Source organism: Oncorhynchus mykiss, chromosome 20 (assembly GCF_057628025.1).
Source record: "Oncorhynchus mykiss isolate SJ-2025 chromosome 20, ASM5762802v1, whole genome shotgun sequence".
In the NCBI taxonomy this organism is placed as follows: Eukaryota; Metazoa; Chordata; class Actinopteri; order Salmoniformes; family Salmonidae; genus Oncorhynchus; species Oncorhynchus mykiss.
The window spans coordinates 9,520,978-9,533,727 of NC_143041.1; the positions used below are offsets into that span (position 1 = coordinate 9,520,978).

Here is a 12,750-nt window from a genome sequence, read left to right on the forward strand (position 1 = left end):
AAAACTGAAATATCACATTTACATAAGTATTCAGACGCTTTACTCAGTACTTTGTTGAAGCACGTTTGGCAGAGATTACAGACTTGAGTCTTCTTGGGTATGACGCTACAAGCGTTGCACACCTGTATTTGGGAAGTTTCTCCCATTTTTCTCTGCAGATTCTCTCTAAATCTGTCAGGTTGGATGGGGAGCTTCGATTCACAGCTATTTTCAGGTCTCTCCAGAGATGTTCGATCGGGTTCATGTCCGGGCTCTGGCTGGGCCACTCAAGGATCTTCAACGACTTGTCCTGACTCCTGCATTCTCTTGGCTGTGTGCTTAGGGTCGTTGTCCTGTTGGAAGGTGAACCTTTGTCACAGTCTGAGGTCCTGAGCGCTCTGGAGCAGGTTTTCATCAAGGATCTCTGTACTTCGCTCCGTTCATCTTTCCCTCGATCCTGACTAGTCTCCCAGTCCCTCCAGCTTTAAAACATCCCCATAGCATGATGCTGCCATGTTTCCTCCAGACGTGACGCTTGGCATTCAGGACAAAGAGTTCAACCTTGGTTTCTTCAGACCAGAGAATCTTGTTTCTCATGGTCTGATAGTCCTTTAGGTGCCTTTTGGCAAACTACAAGCATGTGCCTTTTACTGAGGAGTGGCTTCCATCTGGCCACTCTACCATAAAAGTCTGATTGTTGGAGTGCTGCAGAGATGGTTGTCCTTCTAGAAGAGTGACCTGGTTGTCCTCTCCGTCAGAGTGACCTCCCGGTCACCTCCCGGACCAAGGCCCACGTCCAATTGTGAGATGTTCGACGAGCAGGTGTCCACATACCTTCAGTCATGTAATGTATAGACAGGGAATAAGATACCATTTCAGATGCAGACTAGGTCAATTACTCTGTGAGTTAAACTCCACCATCTGTGGTTGGTTATGTAACTGCATTATGATGCTATGGCACAAATTCTACAGCATCTGGCGGCAGATTCTCTGTAATCCCTTCAGCCAAAATGGGCTGGAGAGCCATCAGATATTAGAGTCACAGAGTCGCAGACAGCATTAGACCTGCCTCTCAGCCTGGGGACAGGGGGATAGAAGGCAAGTTCTGCAGGGTGAATGGGTGCACAGTGCATTTACATGAATAGTAGAAATAGACACAGGTGCATGAGTGCACACACACAAACACACACACAAACACACACACAAACAAGCTCTACAGATGGTCATACTAACAACCAACTATCTGTTGATAAGTAACGGCTTGCTAAGGTTACAGTTTGGGTGAGGGTTAGAATAAGGGTTAGGGTAAGGGTTAAGTTTAGTGTTAGGACTAGGATTACGGTAAGGGTTCAATTTAGGCTTAGGATAAGGGTTAAATGTAGAGTTAGGGCTAGGGTCAGTAGATAGTTAGTTGAAATGTTACTGATAGTCTGTAGAGCATCTACCCAAATAAAGCGTTACCAGATATTCTGAGAATAAAGCCCTTTCCTCAGTCTGTAGAAATCTATGGCCTAAACCAGTGGCATCACTGTACTGTGACAGACATGTCTGCATCACTGTACTGTGACAGACATGTCTGCATCCCAAATAGCACCCTATTTCCTTTATAGTGCACTACTTTTGACCAGAGCCCATACAGTGCCTTCAGAAAGTATTCATGACCCTTTCCACATTTTGTTGTGTTACAATGTGAGATTAAAATGGATTTAATTGTAATTTTTTTGTCAACAATCTACACAAAATACTCTGTAATGTCAAAGTGGAAGAAAAATTCAAAATTCACTACTATATCTTGATTAGATTCAATGCTGATTGCTCAGTTTGGTCGGGTGGCCAGCTCTAGGAAGAGTCTTGGTGGTTCCAAACTTCTTCTATTTAAGAAGGATGGTGACACTGTGTTCTTGTGGACCTTCAATGCTGCAGAAATGTGTTGATACCCTTCCGCAGATCTGTGCCTTGACACAATCCTGTCTCGGAGCTCTACGGACGATTCCTTCAAACTCGTGGCTTGGTTTTTGCTCTGACATGCACTGTCAACTCTGGGACCTTAGATAGACAGGTGTGTGCCTTTCCAAATCATGTCCAATCATTTGAATTTACCACAGGTGGACTACAATCAAGTTGTAGGAACATCTCAAGGATGATCAATGGAAACAGGATGCATCTGAGCTCAATTTCGAGTCTCATAGCAAAGGGTCTGATTACTTAATAATGTATTTTTGTTTCAAAAAAATTTATACATTTGCAAACATTTCTAAAAACCTGTTTTCACTTTGTTATTATGGGGTATTGTGTGTAGATTGATGAGATTTTTATTTATTTAATCCATTTTAGAATAAGTCTGTAACGTAACAAAATTTGGAAAAAGTCGAGGGGTCTGAAAACCTTCAAAATGCACTGTATATGGCCTTGTGTTTTAGGTTATTGTCCTGCTGAAAGGTGAATTTGTGTAATTAATAATGTCACCATTCTCAAAGGAATATTCTATGTATTTTATAGTTTACCCATCTACCAATAGGTGCTATTCTTAGTGAGGCATTGGAAAACCTCCCTGTTCTCTGTGGTTGAATTTGTGTATGAAATTCACTGCTCGACTGATAACTAATATGACGTGTGGCGTACAGAGATGAGGGAGTTATTAAAAAATCATGTTAAATACTGTTATTGCACACATGCAACTTATTATGTGACTTGTTAAGCACAATTTAGGCTTGCCATAACTAATTTAGGCTTGCCATAACTCATTTAGGCTTGCCATAACTCATTTAGGCTTGCCATAACTAATTTAGGCTTACCATAACTCATTTAGGCTTGCCATAACTCATTTAGGCTTGCCATAACTAATTTAGGCTTACCATAACTCATTTAGGCTTGCCATAACTCATTTAGGCTTGCCATAACTCATTTAGGCTTGCCATAACAAAGGGGTTATGAAGTGCTTCGAAAGGCTGGTCATGACACATATCAACATCATCACCCGAGACACCCTAGACCCACACCAATTTGCAGACCGCCCCAACAGATCTACAGATGACACAATCTCAATTGCACTTCACACTGCCCTCTCCCACCTGGACAAGAGGGGAAATAGCTATGTGAGAATGCTGTTTATAGACTACAGCTCAGCGTTCAACACCATAGACCCCTCCAAGCTCATCACCTCGCTAGGGACCCTGGGACTGAACCCCTCTCTCTGCAAGTGGATCCTGGACTTTGTGACGGGCCACCCCTAGATGATGAGGGTAGGCAACAACACCTCCGCCACGCTGACCCTCAACATGGGGGCCCCTCAAGGGTGTGTGCTTAGTCCCCTCCTGTACTCCCTGTTAACCCACGACTGCGTGGCAGTGCACGACTCCAACACCATCATCGACTTTGCTGATGACATGATGGTTGTATGCCTGATCACAGACGGCGATGAGTCAGCCTACAGGGAGGAGGTCAGAGACTTAGCAGTGTGGTGCCAGGACAACAACCTCTCCCTCACCGAGGAGCTGATTGTGTATCATAGGAGAAAAAGGGGACAGCAGTCCCCCATCAACATCGACGAGGCTGCTGTGGAGCTTAACATGGTCCACATTAACCTGCACAGTCGTAAAGAGGGCATGGCAGCGCCTCTTCCCCCTCCCCCTCAGGAGACTGAAATTATTTGGCATGGGCCCTCAGATCCTCAAAAGGTTCTACAGCTGCACCATCGAGAGCATCCTGACTGGTTGCATCACCGCTTGGTATGGCAATTGCCCCGACCTTGACCGCAAAGAGCTACAAAGGGTGGAGCGGACAGCCCAGTACATCACTGGGGCCGAGCTCCCTGCCATCTAGGACCTCTATATTAGCTGGTGTCTTGGGAAGGCACAAAAAATTGCAAAAACTCCAGCCACCCAAGTCATAGACTGTTCACTCTGCTACCGTCCTGCAAATGGTACCAGAGCATTGGATCTCGGACCACCAGGCTCCGAGACAGCTTCTACCCCCGAGCCATAAGACTACTAAATAGTTCATTAATGGTACCCTACTGTCTGCACTGACTCTATCTTGCACTGACCCTACGCACACTCACTAGACTATATATACACACCATATACACAGTAACTCACACATTCACAAATACTACACACACACACGCATACCGAGACAACACAAACACACATACATACACTTTTACACTCATCATTTGCTGTTGCTAGACTGTTCTTTATTTAACTCTTATTATTATCTATCCGGATGCCTAGTCACTTTACCCTGCCTTCATGTACATATCTACCTCAAGTACCTCTGCACTGTGATCTGGTACTCCTTGTATATACTGTACCTCCATTCTTGTGTATTTAATTTAATTTAATGTGTTAGTTACTATTTTATTGTGTATTATTATTTGATCAACTCTGCATCGTTGGAAAAGGTTCGCAAGCAAGCATTTCACTGTATAGTCTACACCAGTTGTATGTGATAAATACAATTAATTTGATTTTGAATACTTATTGACTCAAGACATTTCAGCTTTTGATATATTATTAATTTGTAAAAAGGTCTAAACATGATTCCACTTTGACATTATGGGGTATTGTGTGTAGGCCAGTGACATTTTAAATTCAGGCTGTCACACAACAAAATGTGGGAAAAGTCAAGGGGTGTGAATAGTTTCTGAAGGCCCTGTAGGACTCTGCCCTATATATTACTAAAATGGGTGCCATTCGGGCAGCGTCCATGGTTATGAAACACCGCAGCATTATCTATCAATCAGCATTATCCTAGACAGGCTCAACCATGGCTTGGCTAATATAATGCCTCTGATCCTGTCAACTGCATGACACACAATGATGAGGATTTGACGTGCCAACTCGGCGCGTGATGTAAAGAGCAAGAAGGAGTACATCCAGTCAGTGGCACATGCAAAGTGCGGCATTATGCTGGTGCACACTGGCAGTATAGAACAAAACAAATGATTACGAACTAGTTTACCAGTTTCAGTAGTACGTGGATTTTCTATTGTTTCTATTTCTATTATTGACCCCTCAATAAAAGTAAAATTCGACATAAAATTGATTCCAAATCTCATGTGTACTGTACTATTCAATACAGGCTCTAGAGGAAAACTTCAGAGGCAGCAGCTAGTATTTGCCCTGTTAATCTGAGATTTCATTCTGTCTATATAGGAGTTATGGAGGATGACTGTTACTCTACTCCTCCTAGGGCAAGTCAATATTCTCCATCGCAACCAGAGAATTACTGCACAGACCAAGCCAGACAGACAAACAGACAGACAAGCAGGCAGGTCTGTTCCTACTGCTGCTCTCCTCTCAGACCATGCAGTGTCAATACATCTCTCTGAGTCTGATCAGTCTGAGTCTGATCAGACAGGGGGACAGTGCCAGAGAACCGGATTAACCATAATGCAGGCTTTCACTGTAAAGTCAGACAAATCATGCTAGGAGGATTATGGACAAAAATAATAACGGATATGTTTGGAATCTGGAAACGTGTTTATGCATGATGACTTTGTTTGCTTTATGCAAACATCACTGAGAGAGATGAGTGACAGCAGTAGGCCTATAGATATCTTCCAAATAAACTGGAAGTGGTACAGGATAATGACTAGTGAGCTCATTGATACATGTATGGTATAAATAAATGGTGATCAGTTATGGTTATAAATGATGCTCTGTCTAGAGACAAAAGGCAAAACGTTGCTGACATGTTGTTATGACATTCAATTAAATAAAGCATTTCAAGAAATAGGTTTATGTTTATGTTTTAATAGTTCTTAAAGAGTACATTTTTTAAAATCAAAAACCAGATAGGTAATTTGATGAGGGAAGTCAGTTCAGAACAAATTCTGATTTACAATGTCAGGCTTCCCCAGGAAAACCTTAACGACACTGGGCCAATCTGTGAGTTAATTTGACCATTGGAAAAAGAGCTACCTTGTAAATACTGCAATGCAGGTTGGATTGAGCCCCTAATCTTAATTTTCAAGGTGATGATTACACTTTTCTTCCCAACACAATACATGTGAGTCTACATTTCAAATGTGTATTTTATACCCCATTAGGGATTCGAATGTAGACCTCAAGTGGCAACAGATGTCAGGAACTCGGCGCCTTACCACTGTGAGCTAACTGTCCAGGGGGTCTTTTGCTCGCGACGCACACAATGTTATTATCAGAGCGTGTCAGTGGATTTCTGCTAAGTATGTCTACTGAGAAAGTTTTGGGACAGGTACATCTACGTTCACCCACCAACGAAATTAATATTTATTAGCAATTCCTCCCAACCACAACTTTTCACCTGAGATGTTGTGTTTGTGTCCGGGTCAAATGTACATTTTGAAGGGGTTGGGCAAAGGCTGCAATTGGGGTTGACAGTTACCCTTAAAGTATTTGAACTTGAAATTAAATATTTCGAGGCTCCAAAACATATTCAATTAAAAAGCAATAATATCAAGTACCAAAACTGAATTCAATTTACCTGGTTATCGCTGCAGCATGGACACAAACCACACCACTTCTTCTGTATTGTTCAATTATCACTGACACATCGAGAAGCGACTCCAGTCTCCACGATTAACTTGACAATACGATTTACAATTCGATAGTTTTTATTCTCCAAAATAACGGTGTGTCAAGGTTGTCAAATGCGACCTAGAGAGATGTCCTGCGAAATGCTCATAGTGCGCGCTTGTCACATCACAAGCCTGGTTTGCTGCGCCCACTTGTATCAACAATGTTAATTCTTCACGGCGGACCGCAGTAAGAATAATTGACGGTTGTTCGTGTTCAGTGATGTGTAGTGACTGTCTATTAAAAAGAGAAAGGTGCGCTGCCCACTGATCTTTTAATAGAAAATATAGTGTGACTCTAGTTCCACCACACGCTGCGCTCGTGCACACCTCCCATTTGCGGACTCTGTTCTAGATAAGACACGCGCTTCCAGCATCATCAGCAGAAGCTCTAGAGCTCCTCTCACCAATCTGATTATAAAAACCATGGCCGCAGTGCACTTTAATCCAGATGAAATAATCCAGCCTCAACACACTCTCTCCGAACGTTCTCACTCTCACACACACACGCACACACACCTAGAGTGAAACAGAGATGCTCAGTTGGTGTTGCTTCTAAAGCCTACCTCTCTTTTTTATAGAAGGTTTAGCTTTCTTACATAAATTCAAACAATTGTGAAACCACATATGAAATGGCCAATATCTTATTTCACACAAGCAAGCCAATAAAAAAAAATATACAATCACATGTTGTCTATTTTTCACAGGCCATGGATGCTATGACAATGCTCTCAACCCCATTCTATAGAAACCTTTATTAACTTGTCCTATAGATAAAATGAGCAGGAGTCAGCTCTCTGGCCTGGAGCAGGAGAACACTTATGAAAGCAGGGGAAAGGGAGAAAATAATGAATAGGGCACTCCATCTATCTTGGCCTAGATACAGAAAGCTCTGGAAATGACAAGGAACAGGGCATAGTGTTCAGACTCACTGCTGCAGCTGGGGAATACCCCCCCCCCCCTCCTCCTCCTCCTCTCTTTCTACCATCTCTCTCTCCCTCTCTCTCTTTGCCTCTCTCCCTCTCGCTCTTTCTCTCCTGCTTTCTCTCTTCTTCTCTTCCGCTCTCTCTCTCTTCTCTCTCATTCCCCTCTCTCTAGGATAACCCCCTACTAGAGGATACCTTTCTCTGCCCAAAGGAACAGTTCTTGTTGTAGCTATTCTCAACGACCGTTCATCCCTCTCCTCTAACACAACACTGATGTCACTGATGTTTTTTTCTTACCATGGGAGCAGAGCCAACATACTGAATACATAATCTACATCAAGCAGAGTCATCTCTTTCAAGTCCCATATAGACACGATCTGCATCTTAAATGTCAGCCTTCTCCCTATATAGTGCACTACTTTCTGCCAGGGCTCAAAAGCAGTGTACTATGTAGGGAATAGGGTGCCATTTGGGACGCAGACATGGTCCAATTGGCTTCTTCAGAGGTCCATGATATAAATGAGGAAAGACACATTTATTCTGAGGGGGACATTAATATATCATTATAATGACTGATTTACATAAGAATACATTTGCACTGACTATATTTAGAAACCTGATATCAGATAGTACATCTAGCAACATATTAATTTATTAACATACGATACTATGATAATTAGGTATTATCATACAGCAATTAGACAACTCTATATTGTAGTATATTGGCCTAATGACTGATTTGTCTACAAATTGTATTCAGACAATGTTGTTCCAACTTTAGACTTAATAACATAATACTGTAGATCCATGGTCTTATCTGGCATATAGGCATTATGATAATTAGACTACTGTATAATACTGTGCACATTCTATAGTGAAATTAAATGAGCACTTGGGCCCAGGGGGTTCTCTAACTAACCACTCCCCATCCATCCATGTGTGTGTTTATGGGTCTCCCCTTGCATACCTTGCCATCTGTTGACATATGCAGCTGTTCAAAAATAGCCCTCTCCATGGCACCAGAAACTTCCCTGAGTAGCCAACAGATAGGCACTAGGCTAAGGGGTAGTTGTGTGTATGAGAGTGTGTGTCTGCACAATGACCATGCATTTACTACCAACTCTACTCAAAATAAGGAAGACACCGTAAGAGCTTTGGATAGAGGGCCACTGTACACCTTTTGTATGGTTTCGGTTGGGAGTGTATTATTTGATTCAGATCCACAGGCAACAGGCCTACTCTTTAGGCATATCATTTCCACTGAAGCAGCTGTATCCAGTCCACCAAGTCACTTTGTGACATGGAACCTTTAGCTTTTCTTGACCAGTTTCAGGAATTCCACCATATCCATGGAACCAACGTGCGGCTAGACCCTACGGGGACCCAGGCTACCCGAGTGGAAAGCTTTGCCAACGGGGTGTGCTTCAGCAGAGAGCCGCTGAGTCCTGGGGAGATCTTCCTGGTGGAGATCGAGGAGAAGGAGCTGGGCTGGTGTGGCCACCTGCGGATCGGGCTGACCGCCAGAGACCCTCTGACCTTCGAAACGGTGCCTGAGTACTCCCTGCCGGACCTCATGGACCTGGGGGACAGCTGGGTGTTTGCTATCACACGAAACCACAACCGGGTGGTGGAGGAGGAGGCTGTGGCGCCTGAGGGAGAGGGGGCAGGAGATGGAGGGTTGGCCGGGGGTCATAGGTTAGGGGATGGTAGGGAAGAGGGAGGTAGGAGGCTACCTAGGCTCGGGGGTGGTGATGTGGAAGAAGAAGCGATTAATCCCAAACCCAAGACGTTCTTCACAGACTCCCACCTGCACATTGAAAGTTAAAATCCCCATGGACAAGCTGGTTGGTCGGAGTCGACCCGGACGCTACAGCCACATCTTGGATGACCTGTACAAGACCAATGCCCTCCCCCCCACTGCCAGACGTAGTCGGATAGGAGTGCTGTATGTGCCCAAAGGACAGGGCCTGGCGGACATGCATGTTGTCATTAACGGAGAGGATATGGGTGCATCAGCTAAGGGCATCCCAATGCTTCAGCCTTTGTTTGCTGTGGTTGATGTTTACTCTGCTACAAAGCAAGTTCGCATTGTCCAGGTGGAATATGGATGTAAGTGTCAAGTGAATGAAACCAAAACATATACAATACACACATACAAGTATTTCAGATTGAGGTCGTTGTAGTTTCTATTAATTAGTTTTAACAAGGCTTTTCTCTCTTTCTTTTCTCATCCCTTGCTTCAGTTTCCTCCCTGCAGACTCTGTGTAGAAAGTGCATCCAGAAAAACATAGTCCACAGGATGGCTCTGGACTGGCTGGAACTGCCTGAGAGACTCAAACACTACTGCAAGTATGAGTGACAGACAGCGCACTTTGGACTGAGCACCTCCTGAAGAAGCTTCTCACGAGAGCCGAACTTAAGATCCAAGCGGTTTATGCATTTCAGAAATGATAAATGTACTTAATGTGTTTATATTTTTGAGATCTTCTTTACAATGACTCCCTGGTCTCTTACCAGTTATGTTTTTAATTAATGATTGACCTATTATTTTTTGTCTGTCAGAGATGCCTTTTTGGAAAACTGGTAAATAAATGGATGACATCAACTTCTTATGATCTATTTTCCTCCTATATCTACCATACAGTTATTTGTGTCCGCTGTTCGTGTGTCCCGAAAAGTATTTTAGATGTATCACTTACTTAGGCTTCTTGTAACTCACTTGCTTCGTCAGGACTTTCTCCAAGAGTCACTTGTTGTCTCACTGTTTGTCCAACACTGACATCTAGTGGTCAAGATTTGAACCGTGGGCAGAGCTTGCATAATACAACTTGGTCACATGTGCGGAAGCTTATCTTGTAGCCCGATCCATTCTGTGCTGGCAGTCTATTTAAGTGGCGCTGTCAAAGCTCATCTCCACAAATAGTGTTCTTCCTTTACATTCAGAATGTCTTTTTGCTCATTTTTTGATGGCGAGGTCTATAAAGACCATTTCAAACCAGGTGAGTATTTATGAGATTAAGCACATTTTTGCTTTGATTGGTGTTGTAACTTGCTCTTGTTTCAGGATTAAATACGACTGAACCGTTACTACAGGCTAATTAATCAGTTATATAAGCTGCAGGTTAGGCTACTACTCTTATGTGTTATACAAGGTTTGTATAAAAACCTCACTACATCTAAAATAGCCATTACATGTATTATAATGCAATATAAATATCTTGTTACGTACATAATGTGTATCTTTCCTTAATGATGACGTAACCCTCTACACCCCTCTACCTGGTTCTCTCTCTAGGTATGTATGTGTGTTCTCAGTGCAACAACCCGCTGTTCTCCAGCAGGTCTAAGTTCCTCCACTCCTCCCCGTGGCCTGCCTTCACTGAGACCATCAAAGAGGACAGTGTCACCAAGATGATGGAGTCACTCACAGCCTTCAAGGTAGGCTGACTCTCCTAGAGATTTACATGAATGTCCCAGATTGTGCCTCTAAACCCCGATATTTAGCTGTAAATATCAGAGTTGGCCTTTAATGGGATTGTTTTCCCCAAAATCAGTGTCTCTTCTTACCTCAATCGTGTAATGTTGTGGTAATGGTGTCCAGGTGCTTTGTGGGAAGTGTGGTAACGGACTAGGCCATGAGTTTGTCAACGACGGTCCGGAGGAAGGTATCTCACGATTCTGAATATTCAGCAACTCGCTCAAGTTTGTCCCAAATAAAGGTAACGTGCCGAAATACCAATCAGAAAAAAAGAACTGTTTGGTTTATGTGTAGTTGTGTTAATATGAACCTAGTTGAATGAGGATTTGCCTTTGTCAAAATAAAAACGTCCATATTTTGACTCACATTTGCTTTTCTATTTGAGTGTGTACTGAAATGCACTCTCCTCTCTCTCTTTCTCTTCACTCTCCTCACCTTGCTCCAGACAAACAGTAAGTCGAGTTGAGGAGCCCAAGCAGGTAGCTGTAGCCTCACATCACAGCCCTGTGTAAGGGACTGGTCAGTATGTGACGTGGACAGGAACAAGGCCCAGGAGGGACACCCTGTACACTGATGACTCTATGACCAGCCTGGAATACAGGGACACTCTAGAGAAACATTATTTTCCCCCAAGATAGTTGTTCTATAGACGTGGTAGTGTTTTTCAGTGCATCACAGATCTAAAGGCATTCCTTGAAAACCTCTTATAATAAGCATGCAGATCTAGTTCATCTTTAAGATATAGGTTACATTAAGATATAGGTTACGTTAAGATATAGGTTACGTTAAGATATAAGCCTATGGTGGATTATATGCTTTTTATGCTAAGCTGCAGTCCATTGCTTTGTAGCAGTTCAAGCATGTGAAGCAATTAGAGTTTTTTTTTGTTGTATTTTAGTTATTTGATTATTTATTTGAATATACTTACCATGTATTCTGTAAGGAGGGGACACAGTTGGTGCAAAGGTGTCATGTTCTTGAAAAAAACTCTCACTGCAATTTAGCCAAAGACATACGCAGGCTTGCTATCACATCTATGCATTTGATGTACATGTATACTACTCATTGAAATATCACTTCCTTATATTATGTAGATAAATATTGAACAATTAGCTGAATTTCGGGTTGTATGGACCATTTGTGATTTAACATTGCTACAGTATATTTGCACATTGAGCCATGTGAAATGGCATACTTGAATTGACTAGCATGATTGCTTATTATTTATATGATCTCGTATGTCATTTATGACTTGGAGTCTTCTGTTGTGTGATTCCCATGACATTCTTTTAATTAATACATGTTCTAACTGGCAATGCAAATGGAATAAACAATGATTTTTCTGGTATTAATACAATTGCACTGATGAAATGCAGATGCTTTGTTTATCGGTCATGATTCTATTATATTGATAACAATAAATTACTATAGTTTACTAAAACCATTGCCTCTGTTACATTGTCTCTCATTATTTATTCAGAAATTGAGAAATCCATTCGAATTGAGGTAATAGACATTTGCAATTCATGTCCAGCTGGAGGGGCTATCTCTGTAAATGAGCCTACTGAAAGCACCCCCCAGCTTGGCGCATCAGATTTTGCATGCCTGGTTGTGGGAAAGGAGTATTTTAAAGTAAGGAAAACACTCACCTGAATTGGCCAGATTTAGGTTGGTGGAACTTGAGGTGTAGATCGTTTTCACAAAAAATGTAGCTGAACATTATACACCGTACTGTGTTTAACGTCTTCGTGATGCAGTGTATAGTGTGTCACCAACATTTTGGCAGCAAGCTGCCTTTTAGTTATTTG

At 42.4% G+C, this 12,750-nt stretch overlaps 2 protein-coding genes and 1 pseudogene across 3 annotated transcripts in view; 2 read left to right on the top strand and 1 right to left on the bottom strand.

Moving 5' to 3' along the window:
- The window catches only part of LOC149974348 (testis-expressed protein 2-like), a 23,762-nt gene extending 16,736 nt beyond the window's left edge, over nt 1-7,026 (bottom strand). Inside the window, exon 1 of the mRNA XM_090211875.1 lies at nt 6,448-7,026. The gene's annotated coding sequence lies outside the window, so the exon portion shown is untranslated. The remainder of the gene's footprint in view (nt 1-6,447) is intronic.
- Nucleotides 7,027-8,507: 1,481 nt separating this feature from the next.
- LOC110499181 (neuralized-like protein 2) lies at nt 8,508-10,069 on the top strand. Its single transcript, XM_021576139.3, is given in 3 exon segments — nt 8,508-9,282; nt 9,284-9,573; nt 9,708-10,069. Coding segments are annotated over 3 exon segments (924 nt in total). The 5' UTR covers nt 8,508-8,764; the 3' UTR covers nt 9,824-10,069.
- A 225-nt stretch (nt 10,070-10,294) lies between these two features.
- On the top strand, nt 10,295-12,383 carry LOC149974349 (methionine-R-sulfoxide reductase B1-A-like; annotated as a pseudogene). Its single transcript, XR_016489231.1, has 4 exons — nt 10,295-10,463; nt 10,760-10,902; nt 11,066-11,183; nt 11,388-12,383. The product of XR_016489231.1 is annotated as a methionine-R-sulfoxide reductase B1-A-like (transcript).
- The last annotated feature ends 367 nt before the right edge of the window (nt 12,384-12,750 follow it).